General features: G+C 50.1%; 1 protein-coding gene across 7 annotated transcripts in view; it reads left to right on the top strand.

Moving 5' to 3' along the window:
* The window catches only part of AASDH (aminoadipate-semialdehyde dehydrogenase), a 136,016-nt gene that overhangs the window by 89,511 nt on the left and 32,044 nt on the right, over positions 1-14,461 (top strand). For all 7 annotated transcript variants that reach the window (XM_030191412.1, XM_030191409.1, XM_030191414.1 and 4 more), the window contains one exon: positions 7,940-8,132. In XM_030191412.1, coding sequence (XP_030047272.1) covers positions 7,940-8,132 — 193 coding nt within the window. The remainder of the gene's footprint in view (positions 1-7,939; positions 8,133-14,461) is intronic.

Genomic DNA, 14,461 nt, shown 5'->3' with positions numbered 1-14,461 from the left:
GTTATCCTCCTTCCAGCAGGTCTCAGAGATTCCTATTATATCTAATTTTTCGTTTAGTACAATATATTCTCCCATCTTATTTCTTAGGCTCCTGGCATTAGCATATAGACATTTCAAACTATGTTTGTTGTTCCTATTTACATCATGCTTAGTACTTGACAGTATTAATTTGCAATCTTTTGTCTGATTTTTTTATTTTTATTTAAGGACACCTGATCTTCTACGGTCTGTTTTGCAACCTCACTATCAGGATACCCTATCTTCCCTGTTTTGGTGATATCTTTGAAAGATACCTTATCCCGAACCATGCGCTTTTGACCGACTGTCGGCCTTCCCCCCCCCCCCCCCCCGTTTCTAGTTTAAAAGCTGCTGTATCTCCTTTTTAAATGTCGATGCCAGCAGCCTGGGCCCATCCTGGTTAAGGTGGAGCCCATCCTTTCGGAATAGGCTCCCCCTTCCCCAGAATGTTGCCCAGTTCCTAACAAATCTAAAACCATTCTCCCTGCACCATCGTCCACACATTGAGACTCCAGAGCTCTGCCTGTCTCTTGGGCCCTGTGCATGGAACGGGTAACATTTCAGAAAATGCTACCCTAGAGGATCTGGATTTAAGCTTTCTACCTAAGAGCCTAAATTTGGTTTCCAGAACCTCTCTCCCACGTTTTCCTATGTCATTGGTACCCACGTGTACCAAGACAGCCGGCTCCTCCCCAGCACTATCTAAAATCCTATCTAGGTGACGTGTGAGGTCCGCCACCTTCGCACCAGGCAGGCAAGTCACCAGGCGATCCTCACGTCCACCAGCCACCCAGCTATCTATATGCCTAATGATTGAATTACCAACTACAACAGCTAACAGTCCTAACCTTTCCCTTCCGGGCAGCACTTGGAGACATATCCTTGGTGTAATTTAAATAAGGAGCTGCCTAGGCAGCAGAAAAGTGCATACTTAACCACTTGTAAAATACAGCCTAGTCGAAAAGTGTGGACCATGATTTGATGGACAAAGTGTGGGAGTATTCACAGGGGACACATGCAAATCAGTTATGTTCATATATGCCAACATCTAGGTGCGATCAATAAATAAAATCCCACAGAGCAAAAATAACAAGCAAAAGTTTCAGAAGGTCTTTTATCAAGCCACAGTAGCATTTTAGCTAGTGCTAAATGCTAGAGATGCCCATATATTCCTATGGGCGTTTCTAGTGTCTAGCATGGGGTAATCATTAGCGTATGCTAAAAACACTAAAGTGGCTAAGTAAAAGACCCCCTCAATGAGGCGACACAAACATGATTTTAAATTTTTGATAGGTCGCTCATATTCCTAGTGGGACTGCCACAGACTCCAAAAGTCTTCCAGTGTGTCCACTTAATTTGCAATCATTGCTGTTTTGCTGCTCACAAATAATTTCAAATGCAGAAAATATATAATATTGAACTTAACTTCAGTTGCTGTCTTGGGTCATGGCATGGACCTTTGTTTGCATGCCGCTGTTTCAGGGTAATCAATTGCAAGTTCTTAAATGTCTGTGTAAGCCCCTATAATCATAAAACATAGTTTAAAAAAATCTTTTCTAGTTCTTCAAAAATAAAGCACTTCATGTAATGCTTCCAGCAGGTGGAGTTAAGGGAAAAACATACCTCATAAGGCTCTAAAGTGTGAGGGAAGTGAGCTCAGCCCCATTTAAACCAAACTTCAGCCAGACTGAGCTGATCTGGTACATTATGATTGGGGGAACCCAACCTATCCTAAACAAAACTTCTTATAGTATATACCATTCACAGTCATTTTTTTTAAAACATTGGCTGTACAGTTTAAACCATCCATGTGTATTAAACAGCACTGTATGTGCAGTGAATGGTTCTAAATATACGTACAGTGATGTGAAATTTTTTTTCTCTCCCCCCCCCCCTCCAATTTCCTCTGCTATTGCATATATGTCATACTGAATAGTTTGTGATCTTTAAACAAAATGTAATAATATTACTTCATCTAAGGAAGAATGTGAAAAAGTAACTGCCACCTTAGTTACTTAGAGGGGCATAATCGAACGCGGACGCCCATCTCTATGGGCGACTATCTCCGAGGACGGGTCCGCGAAGGGGCGGGACAGACCGTATTTTCGAAAAAGATAGGTGTCCATCTTTGTTTCGATAATACGATTGGTGCCGGGCAAATGCATCGGATTTGGGCGGATTTGAGATGGGTGGTATCGGTTTTCAGCGATAATGGAAACCGAAGCCGCCCAACTTAAAAACGAACAACTCCAAGGCATTTGGTCGTGGGAGGGGCCAAGATTCGTAGTGCACGGGTCCCCTTCACATGCCAGGCAACCAACCAGGCACCCAAGGGAGCACTTGTAAAAAGTTTAAAAAAAAATTTAAAATACCTCCCAAGTCCATAGCTCCCTTACCTTGGGTGCTGAGCCCCCCAAATCCCCCCCAAAACCCACTCCCCACAACTCTACACCATTACCATAGCACTTATGGGTGAAGGGGGGCACCTAGATGTGGGTACAGTGGGCTTTGGGGCGGTTTGGAGGGCTCCTATTTACCAGCACAAGTGTAACAGGTAAAGGGGGGGATGAGCTTGGGTCCACCTGCCTGAAGTCCACTGCACCCACTAACAACAGCTCCAGGGACCTGCATACTGCTGTGATGGAGCTGAGTATGACATTTGAGGCTGGCATACAGGCTGGCAAAAAAAGTTTTTAAAGTTCTTTTTTTTGGTGGGAGGGAGTTAGTGACCACTGGGGGAGTCAGGGGAGGTCATCCCTGATTCCCTCCGGTGGTCATCTGGGCAGTTGGGGCACTTTTTGGGGACTTGTTCGTGAAAAAAAAGGGTCCAAAAAAGCGGCCCAAATTCTCGCTACTGCCGCCCTTCTTTTTTCCATTATCGGCCGAAGGCGCCCATCTCTCCTCGGCCGATAAACACGCCCCAGTCCCGCCTTCACCACGCCTCCAACACGCCCCCGTCAACTTTGTTCGTTCCCACGACAGACTGCAGTTGGAGGCGCCCAAAATCTGCTTTCGATTACACTGATTTGGGCACCCATGAGAGAAGGGCGCCCATTTCCCGATTTGGGTCGAAATATGGGCATCCTTCTCTTTCGAAAATAAGCCAGTTTGTCAACTACTTAACCACATTTAATTGATAATTAGGTTCAGCTCATAGAACACAGCCAATCTTGATTACAGCCAGCCCCATTGAATCTCATTATATATTGAACCTTACCATGAGGGTAAAGTAGTAATCACAAAATTTCTACATGAATAATATTCCATGATCAAAGAAAATCCAGAAGAGTTGAGAAAAGAAGTTGTTGAAATATATCAGTCTGGAAAGTGCCATAAAGCCATTTCTAAAGCTCTGGGACTCCCAACAAACCACAGTGAGAACTATTATTGTCAAATGACTTGAAACAGTGGTGAATTATCCCAGGAGCAGTAGGCCTGCAAAAATTACTCCAAAGATGCAGCAACAATTCATTCATTTTTTCTTAAGGGTGTTTAGTTTAAAAAACAAAAGGAAATTAATAAATTAACAGTAGGAATAGGAAGAGCAGAAGAGCATATTAAAGGCTCTTGGATGTCGGGCTTTGTCCCCTGTGCTGTGTTGGTGCACACTCCAGATTCCAGGTCCCTCCCCCTCCCCCCGTCATTCTTATTTGGTCAGAGCTGTGCCTCGGCCGCCTCCTCCACTTGGCGAGTTCCTTGAGGAGACCCAGGAATAGCGGTGAGCACTGTCTAAAACAAAACAAAAATGTTTTTTGCGGTGCTCAGCAGGGAGTGCGGTAAAAAAAAAGTTGAACAGGCAGATCATGAGAGCAGCTACCGGATTCTCTAGGGAAGGGGAGAGTGTAGGCGGTGGGATGCTTTTTGCCAGGCACTGCTTGATAATATTAAGGTTATATTTGAAAATGATCCCCCCCCATTCATAGAGAGGAATATTAGAGGTTAAATGTTCTTATAGAAAATAAGATGGAAAATGAGTAAATGCTATCTTTACCAGATGCAGGAAACTATTAGACATAAACACGTTTGGAAGAGAACAGGGAAGTGAATGCGATGTTTGCAGATGTTTCTGCATACAGATGATGTATGGAATAATATACGATAGTTCTGCATTCCTATAAAAGATTTTTACTGGAACCACTAGCAGTTTTGGAAAGCACCCTGAATCCCCTGAACTTGCAGATGTAAGCAGAATATAATCTAGCCAATGATTTTTCAAAGTTTGTGTCCCATGATTTGTGATGTAACCAGCTAATTGATGACTTAATCATTCTTAATAAAAGAGCAGAGGACCTGAGGGATTTTGAGACAGTTCTGGTTGAGCTCACTGCCATTAAGTGGGACCCACACTCTCTCCCAAAGGCCTTTGATCTATATTTATTTATTTATTAATGGTATGCGTGTGGATTTCTTCCCCTTGGTCTCCTAGAGTTGAAAATAAAGGTCCAGGTATGATCCTGTTCTGGGCAGGGTCCCAGGCAATCAAGCTGAGATGGCATGTCTTCCCAGGCTGAAAAGGTGCGCCAGTGCATGGCCTGTTCAACGTACCGTGTGGTGTCAACTCACAGCGTCATTTGCCGTGTGTGCGAGGAGCCTGCTCCTGTTCTTGGAGTCAAGTCCGAATCGGGTGCCTCGGACTTGGGGAGTTTGGGGAAGGCCCCGTGCCTAATGAAAGAGGCTGTGACGGGGAGGCTGTTTTTGCAGCACATTTGGTCGCAGGTGTAGTGGTGGTGGGAATGTCTGCCATTTTGTCGTCAGCTGCACATGTGCTGAACTCAGGAGAGGCACCCCCTGTACTTGCTAAATAGGTTGCCTCTACAGTTTCTGTGGCGTTCACTCCAGACTTTGCCTTCCTGCTGCATCAGGCTTATTGCCTGAAGAGGGGTCTGCCCCTTGAATCTTTGGGGGGACAGATGGTCAGTAGGGTCTTCTGGGACATCTGCAGTGGCGCTTGGACTGAAGAAGGTCTGTTTGTCCCCAGAGGAGGAGTTGGATGAGGTCCTTTCCCTCAGATCAGAGGCTCTGCTGGAGGAGGAGCCTGTCCAGTGGGAGCCCTGGGATGAGGAGACCCTAGAGGACCCTTCTACGGTTCCTCTGGGGGAAGATCCATCGGTGGTATGGATTTTTAGTCATTAGGAGTTGCCTGGCCAGTTAGCAGAGATTCTGCAGGTGTAAAAGTTTTCGGAGGATTCTCCTCAGTTAACCAGGAAGGGTGACCCTCTTTTGATGGGGTTCGCAACCCATCCCAGACCTTTCCCTACCATGAAGACCCACAAGGCTCCATATTCTCCTTTACGCATAGGTAGGGCAATGTCACGTATTTAGAATTCTTTTGGGTTCCTAAGATAGACTCTCTGGTGATGGTGGTTACCAAGAAGATGGCTTTTCCTGTAGAAGGGGGGGATGGCTCATAAAGATCCTCAAGATCAGCATATGGAGGCGTTCATGAAGTGTTCCTTTGTGGTTTCAGCTTTAGCCTTGCAGGCAGCTATTTGTGGTGGTTATGTGGATAGAGCCTGTTTTTGGTGGGCCGAGCAGTTACCTTGATTGTCCGGTGTCCTCTTCCACGCAGTCATCGGATGTGGTTAATTTGGAGTTGGGTACTGCCTTTCTGGCAGATGCCTTGTATGGCGTGGTCCATGCCTCTGTGAAAAACCTAGCTTTAGTGGTAGCGGTGCAACTGTTTCTGTGGCCCAGAAAATGGGCGGGTGATGTAGGCTCCAAAGTCCATTTGAGACAGCTTCCCTTTAGGAGCAAGATGCTCTTCGGAGAGGATTTGGAGAAGCTGGTGAAGAGCTTGGGAGAGTCCAAAGAGTCACGGCTTCCAGAGGATAGGTCCTGCTTGGCTGCACAGTCGGCAGGTTGAGGGTGTGTGCAGGAATTTAGGCGGTATCAACCAGGTAGAGAAGCTGGGTTGCAGTGGGCTCGTTTCTGGAATAGGGGCCAGTCCTTTCAAGGCGGTAGAAGAGAGGGCTATGAAGGGCCTTCTGGTAACACCAGAGGAGCCTGGGCTTTCCAATGATGTTCTGGGGACCCAGCCTTCGGTGGCGCCCATAGGCGGCAGATTGCAGCTGTTTTACCAGAGGTGGGTCTATATGACATCGGACCAGTGGGTCCTCGATAGTATCCAAAATAGTTATTCCCTGGAATTTTGTTGCCCTCTTCCACATGCCTTCCTTGTGTGTCCTTGCAAGTCACCGGTCAAAGCAGGAGTCCTATGTCTGATGTGACAACGTCTGCTGGCTCTTCGGGCAGTAGTTCCAGTCCTTCCGGGTGAGAAAGTTTCTGGGAGGTATTTGATTTATTTTGTGGTGCCCAAGAAGGAAAGTTCTTGGTGTGCAATTTTGGATCTCAAGCGGGTGAATCAGGTTCTGCAGGTTTCTCCTTTTCGAATGTAAACCCTCTGGTCTGTAATAGTAGCGGATGTTTCTCACGTCTTTAGATCTGACGGAGGCGTAGCTGCATATCCCGATTCTCCAAGAACATCAGAAATATCTTTGCTTTACAGTTTTGGGGGAGCATTACCAGTTTCGGGCAATGCCCTTTGACCTTGCCATGGTGCTGAAAACCTTTTCCAAGGTAATGGTGGTGGTGGTCTGGAGAGACTCAAGGAAAGTAAATTAGCAGGTGTAAGAAAGTGTGTTTTAAGCCTGTAAAATGTATAGGAAGAAAGGGATCCCCAGAAGCTTAGCCAAGATTGGGAGGCAGAGCCGGTGGTGGGAGGTGGGGCTAGTGCTGGGCAGACGGTCTGTGCCCAGACAATGGCAGATACAAATCAAGGTAAGGTATACACAAAAAGTAGCACGTGTGAAATTATCTTGTTGGGCAGACTGGATGGACCGTGCAGGTCTTTTTCTGCCGTCAACTACTATGTTACTATGATATTTTCCTTCATTGATTATATGCTCTGAAATGTATTTCTTCTATTAGGTCAGCAGGTGGTGTTTCTTTGCTGTAAAGCTGTTGCAGAGAACTAAGTGTTTTTTCTTTAGTTTCTTTTGTTCGTTGTTCCAGTGTGACTATAAACCTGTTTAGTTTGTTGACTCTGCTGTCTGGACTGATAGAGTCCTAGTGGTTTGTTTGTTGGGTCTGTGAGTGCTTTCTGGGAACTGTGGGACCACTGGGAGTGTGGCCCCAGTAACCTGGACTCGCCCAGAGGAGGTTATGACCCAGTTGGTGGGAGGAGGGTGCTAGTGTAGAGCATGAGCGACATGTGCAGGAGGACCTGAGCTGTGGTGGGGATAGATCCTCTAAATGGCCATGGAGTAACCCCAGGCAGGTAGCTAGGCATTTCATCACAGCAGGTAAGATCTGATTTCTCCTTTTTGTGCTGCCATCCTTTTCTAAGACCCCCTCAATTCATCACCTAAACTGTCCCTCAGTGGCGATCCTAGGTCGGCTGCCACCCGGGGTGGATCGCCGCTACGACCCCCCCCCTCCCCGGGTGCAGCGGCATCTGACCCCCCCCCCCCCCAGGGTGCAGCATGACACCCCCCCCCCCCCCCCGGTGCATCAAGCCCCCATCCCCCCGGGTGCATTCTTGGCTGCTGGAGGTTGCAGAGAGCAGCCGTACGCCTGTCGGCTCCACTGGTTCCCTGATCCCTCTGCCCCGGAACAGGAAGTAACCTGTTCCAGGGCAGAGGGAGCAGGGAACCAGCGGAGCTGACAGGCGCGCGGCTGCTCTCTGCACCCTCCAGCAGCGTGCACCCGGGGCGGACCACCCCACCCTTGCTACGCCACTACTGTCACTCTTCTCTTATAGCTTTTCAAATTATCTAACATTCTGCCCTATTAAATACTGAATCAATTACTAAGTTAAAAATCTTCCTAGGAACTTTTAATAAACATGCAGAATAATTCAAAGAAATAAATGTGCAGGGAGTCCTTTTGTAAGAGTTTAAACGTATCCAAAATTACATTACAGGCAGCAGAAAGTCTTAGCCAAGTGGAGACCTGTGCAGTGACTTGGTACCAACAGGAAACATTAGTCTTGTTTGTTGTGCCCAGAGGCAATGTAGAAGAGAGAGAAATTTTTAAAGAGCTGCGGAAATGTCTGCCAAGTCCTGCAATCCCTGATGAGCTGCTGCTGATTGAAGCCCTGCCCTTCACATCTCACGGTAAATAAGTATTTAGGCTCTGAAAAACATTACTTGATACTCATATTAATTCACTACTGGAGGTTACTGTCAAGTGCAGTGCTGTTTGTAATGTTGAAGTTCCCCTTTGTTACCATCTAAGGGCCTAAGTTGCTGAAGTGCATTAAGGGAACATCACATGTTGTTTGCCAAATATTGCATGTTTTATTTGGCAGAAATATTTAATTTTTTAAAATTTTTGTTACATTTGTACCCCGCGCTTTCCCACTCATGGCAGGCTCAATGCAGCTTACATGGGGCAATGGAGGGTTAAGTGATACTTTGCCCTTAATGCACACATTTTTAACCCAGCGTATGGTAAATAAAGATATATGCTGTGTAATCAAAGCTGCCCGAAGGCGTCCGCTCAAAAAAAAAATATTGTTCAAACAAATCTGCCCAAAGGCATCCACTCTACAAGAATGAGAACAAGTGACACTGTGTGGCAGACTAAATATACTTCCATATCATCAAGCTGATCAATCCATAGACTGGTGGGTTGTGTCCATCTACCAGCAGGTGGAGATAGAGAGCAAACTTTTGCCTCCCTATATGTGGTCATGTGCTGCCGGAAACTCCCCAGTATGTTCTCTATCTCAGCAGGTGGTGGTCACACACAGCAGCAGCTCTGGCTAGGCCTCCAAGCCTAATCCTTAGGTTTTGTTGAGGCCTGGGGTTGAGGGCTCTTTTGAGCAAGTGCAAACCTGGTGGTGCCAGGTCCCTCCTTTTCTCCCCCCTCCCGCTGGCTCCGTTTAAAAAAAAAAAAAAATATATTTTTAAACGTCTTTAAAGGCGTTTAATTCGACGTTTCTTTAAACGTTCATTGCAGCTACTCACTGGGACACCAGTTCGTTACAGCTCGGAGCGGCAAGCAGGTAATTTTACCTTTTTATAGCGGGCAGGGGGTTCCCCGATTCTTCTCCTCGTGGCAATGGCGTCGGAGGGCGAGGGCGCAAAGGGTCGCTCCCCGGATCGCTGGAGCGCTTCTAGAGGGGATGCGGGGGTTTTACAACCTGATTCGCCCTTGATGGGTGATAGTTTAGTGACCGATGAATGTCCCGGTCGTTCCTCCGGCGTGGCGGTTTTTTCCCGCCATAAACGCCCATCCCCCGCTCCTCGCCTCCGCCATCTTGGCCGGCCACGCGGCTCGGACGGCTTCTTCGGGGCCGCCCTTGAGGTTGGAGACATTAATGCCATGAACGCCCTTAATTTGGGCGACGGCACAAAAGCGGCTAAAGTTAAGCGCCGTTCTTCCCGCGCGGCTCCTTCACGGAGTTTCGCGCCGGACGCCATTTTGGATGCGCAGCATGTCTCTCCCCCGCTATTGCGAGCGCCGGTTGAGAGTGCGTCTAGGGCTGTTGCCCAGGCTGCGGAAGTGCACAGTCTGGGGGGTTTCTCCCCCGAGTTTGTTTTGCTGCTGCATCAGGCTTTTCTCATGCAAAACGCTGCCCCTGCTCCCTCTTCTGATAAAGAGGTTGAGGTTCCCAGAGGTAAACGCCCTCGGGTTGATTTCCAGGCCTTGGAGGACTTTTGTCTCCTCCGATGTAGATGAGGGCAGCGTGTCTGAGGTCTCCCAACGATCCTTTGCGGATTCCTTGGAGGAGATAGATCCCCGCTCGGATGGAGCGGATGACCCCTCTGCAGCGCGGCTTTTTAGCCCAGAGGATTTGCCCAACCTGTTGTTACAGGCCATGGACACTTTGAAGATTTCCTCTCCGGAGGACGTCTCTCCCTCAGCCCCTGTTGGCTCTGCCATTATGCTGGGGACGAAGCGCCCGCCTAGAACCTTCCACGTGCATGATGCCATGCACACCTTAATTGCGGCTCAATGGGATGTCCCGGAAACGAGCCTTAAAGTGGCTAGGGCTATGTCCCGCCTCTATCCTTTGGCTGTGAGTGAACGTGAGGCCTATCTGTGGCCTACCGTGGATTCTTTAATCACTGCGGTGACTAAGAAAACGGCGTTGCCGGTGGAAGGTGGCACGGCCCTAAAGGACGCCCAAGACAGAAGATTGGAGGCGGCCTTAAGGTCGTCCTTGGAGGCAGCTGCTTTAAGTTTGCAGGCCTCAGTTTGCGGCTCCTATGTGGCCAGGGCGTGCCGGACTATGGTGCAGCGGGCTTCCCCCTCGGATCATTCCTTGAGGGCTGATTGGCCGGCCCTGGAATTGGGCTTAGCCTATTTGGCAGACTTGCTGTATGATGTCTGGAGAGCCTCAGCTAAAGGCATGGCTCAGACAGTCTCTGCGTGGCGGTGGCTTTGGCTGAAACATTGGTCTGCTGACCACGCCTCTAAATCCCGCCTGGCTAGATTGCCTTTTAAAGGCAAGCTGCTCTTTGGGGTCGAGCTGGACAAAATCGTGACCGATCTTGGCACGTCTAAGGGCAAGAAATTACCAGAGGTCAGGGCTCGGGTTAGTACTCGTCCCGATACCTCCATACCGCCCGGGCAAGTCGGGTTCCTCTGCCCCCTCTTCCTTCAAGAGGAATTTCTCCCCCAAGCAGCATTCCTTTCGCAGAGACCGCCGTCCCGGAGGTGCTCCCTCCGGTCCTCCCCCAGGGTCTCGTACCCAATGACGGGGCCTTGGTCCACGCCCCAGTGCAGATTGGAGGACGGCTGTCCTCGTTTCTGGGCGAGTGGACCACTATAACTTCAGACGCGTGGGTGCTGGAAGTCATCAGAGACGGCTACAAGCTAGAGTTCTGCCAACCCTTAAGAGACGGGTTTGTACTCTCTCCCTGCAAGTCTCCGGTCAAGCTGTGGTAGTGCAGCAGACCTTGGACAACCTGATCCGCCTGGGTGCGGTCGTTCCGGTGCCAAAAAATCAGATTGGCAAGGGACGTTACTCCATTTACTTTGTGGTTCCAAAGAAAGGAGGTTCTGTCTGGCCTATCCTCGACCTCAAAGGGGTCAATCGGGCCTGGAAAGTGAGGCACTTTCGCATGGAGACTCTCCGCTCTGTTATAGCGGCAGTGAAGGCAGGAGAGTTCTTGGCTTCCTTGGACATCAAGGAAGCGTACCTGCATAGTCCCATCTGGCCTCCTCTCCAACGCTTTCTGCGTTTTACAGTCCTGAGACGACACTTCCAGTTCAGAGCCCTCCCTTTCGGGTTGGCTACTGCTCCGCGGACCTTTTCCAAAGTAATGGGGGTCATAGCGGCCTTCCTGCTAAAGGAAGGAGTACAAGTCCATCCTTATCTGGACGACTGGTTGATCCGAGCCCCCTCTTATGCAGAGTGCGGCAAAGCTATGGACCGGGTAGTTGCTCTTTTGAGCTCCCTGGGATGGATCATCAACTGGAAGAAGAGCCAGCTGCGCCCGACTCAGTCCCTGGTGTATCTGGGAGTTCGATTCGACACCCAAGTGGGCAGAGTGTTCCTGCCAGACAATCGGATTGTCAAGCTTCAGGCTCAGGTGGACTAGTTCCTAGTAGCCTCTCCTATTCGGGCTTGGGACTACGTGCGGCTGTTGGGCTCTATGACGGCCACGATGGAAGTAGTGCCCTGGGCCAGAGCTCGTATGAGACCACTACAGCTATCTCTGCTGCTGCGCTGGACTCCGATGTCGGAGGATTATGCTGTGCGCCTTCCCGTGGACCCAGCAGTGCGCAAGGCGCTGAGCTGGTGGACGTAGACAGACAAGTTGTCTGCAGGATTGCCTCTGGTGACCCCGGAGTGGATTGTCGTCACGACAGACGCCTCTTTGATGGGCTGGGGAGCCCACTGCTTGGGAAGGACAGCGCAGGGGCTCTAGTCTCCTGCAGAGGCAAGTGGTCTATCAACCTCCTGGAACTCAGAGCCATTCGCTTGGTGTTATTGGAGTTCATCCCGGTACTCGTGTTGAAGCCTGTACGGGTCCTGTCGGACAATGCCACGGCTGTGGCCTATATCAACCGCCAGGGAGGTACCAGAGCGCCCCTCTAGCCAAGGAGGCTATGAGTCTTTGCCAGTGGGCGGAAGCGAACCTGGAGCAGCTTTCAGCGGCCCACATTGCCGGAGTCATGAATGTCAAGGCGGACTTTCTCAGTCGCCATACCTTGGAGCCCGGAGAGTGGCAACTATCTGCTCAGGCGTTCTTGGACATCACGACGCGCTGGGGCCAGCCGAGCCTAGATCTGATGGCGTCATCGGCCAATGGCCAAGTGCCGCGCTTTTTCAGCAGAGGACGGGACCCTCGATCCCTGGGAGTAGATGCTCTTCTCCAACAGTGGCCGACACAAGAGCTCCTCTATGTGTTCCCGCCCTGGCCCATGTTGGGCAGGGTGCTAGACCGGGTGGCAAAGCATCCCGGCAGGGTAATCCTGGTGGGTCCGGATTGGCCCAGACGTCCCTGGTATGCGGACTTGTTCAGGCTCTCAGTCGACGATCCTCTGCGGCTGTCAGTGGAGCAGGGCCTGTTACATCAGGGTCCCGTGGTGATGGAGGATCCCTCTCCCTTTGGTCTTACGGCCTGGCTATTGAGCGGCAGCGTCTGAGGAAGAAGGGCTTCTCAGACAAGGTCATCGCCACTATGCTGAGAGCGAGGAAGCGCTCTACTTCTACTGCTTACGCCAGGGTTTGGCGTATCTTTGCAGCATGGTGTGAAGCAGGCTCACTTTCTCCCTTCACTGCTCCAATTTCTTCAGTGTTGGCGTTCCTGCAAGAAGGTCTGGAGAAAGGCCTGTCGCTCAGTTCCCTTAAAGTCCGGGTAGCGGCTCTGGCTTGCTTCAGGGGCCGCCTGAAGGGTGCTTCCCTGGCTTCGCAGCCAGATGTGGTGCGCTTTCTCAAGGGAGTTAATCACCTGCGCCCTCCTCTGCACTCAGTGGTGCCTGCGTGGAATCTCAACCTGGTGCTAAGAGCATTGCAGAAGCCGCCTTTGGAACCCTTGTCGAGGGCATCTCTGAAAGACCTGACGTTGAAAGCAGTCTTTTTGGTGGCTATCACTTCAGACAGAAGAGTTTCCGAGCTCCAGGCGCTCTCATGTCGAGAGCCTTTTCTGCAGTGCACTGAGGCAGGAGTGACTATTCGCACAGTGCCTTCCTTCCTGCCCAAGATTGGTTCTCGCTTCCATGTGAATCAGCAGCTCTGTCTCCCTTCCTTTCGTAGGGAGGACTACCCAGAGGAGTACTCCGCTCTTGAATATCTGGATGTGAGACGAGTCATCATCAGATACTTGGAAGTGACCAATGATTTCCGGAAATCGGATCATCTGTTTGTCCTGTTTGCAGGTCCTCGTAAGGGTCTGCAGGCTGCTAAGCCTACAGTGGCAAGATGGGTCCAGGAAGCCATTGCAGCGGCTTATGTGGCCGCGGGGAAGGTGCCGCCTATCCAGCTGAAGGCTCACTCCACGAGAGCTCAGGCGGCCTCGATGGCAGAGGCCGGATCCGTCTCCTTGGAAGAGATATGCAAGGCGGCAACGTGGGCTTCGGCTCATACATTCTCCAAGCATTACCGTTTGACTGTGGCTGCACGGGCGGAGGCCCGGTTTGGAGCTTCAGTGTTGAGGTCAGGGATTTCTATGTCCCGCCCTGGGTGAGTACTGCTTCGGTACATCCCACCAGTCTATGGATTGATCAGCTTGATGATATGGAAGGTAAAATTATGTATAATCATACCTGATAATTTTCTTTCCATTAATCATAGCTGATCAATCCATAGCCCCTCCCAGATATCTGTACTGTTTATATTCTGGTTGAATTTTAGGTTCAAGTTTAGCCTTCAGTTACTTCAGGAGGACTTCGTGTTCAAGTTCTTCTTTCACTTGGATTCTTCAAGAGTTGAGACGACTTTGTGTTACAGTGAGCTGCTGCATTCCTCTCCCCTCCGTTTTACGGGGCTGGATTGAGACATAAATTCTGCCGGCACTCCCTCCCGCTTCGTGCGGCTGTAGGGCAGCTTTGTACCCCTCCCGCTTCGGCGGTGTTAGGGTCAGTCAGCTCCTCCCGCGGTTGCGGTTGCAGGATAAGCCAGATCCCCCCGCATCGGCGGGTGTGGTGTCCCTCCCCCGCTCCGCGGGGATGAGCTGGACGGATTCCCCTCCCCCACTTGTGTGGGGATGAGCTGGGTTAATTCCCCTCCCCCGTTTCGGCGGTGGTGAGCTGGGCAGAGTGTCCCTTCGTGGGTGTAATTCTCTAAGTGCTGAGTCCTGCGGATGGAGCTTTGATATCGACATACTGAGGAGTTTCCGGCAGCACATGACCACATATAGGGAGGCAAAAGTTTGCTCTCTATCTCCACCTGCTGGTAGATGGACACAACCCACCAGTCTATGGATTGATCAGCTATGATTAATGGAAAGAAAATGATCAGGTATGATTATACATAATTTTACCATAT

This window comes from Microcaecilia unicolor, chromosome 2, assembly GCF_901765095.1.
Source record: "Microcaecilia unicolor chromosome 2, aMicUni1.1, whole genome shotgun sequence".
NCBI classification, from domain to species: domain Eukaryota; kingdom Metazoa; phylum Chordata; class Amphibia; order Gymnophiona; family Siphonopidae; genus Microcaecilia; species Microcaecilia unicolor.
The sequence above is the reverse complement of the archived record's forward strand: the minus strand, read 5'-3'. Positions and strand labels throughout refer to the sequence as shown.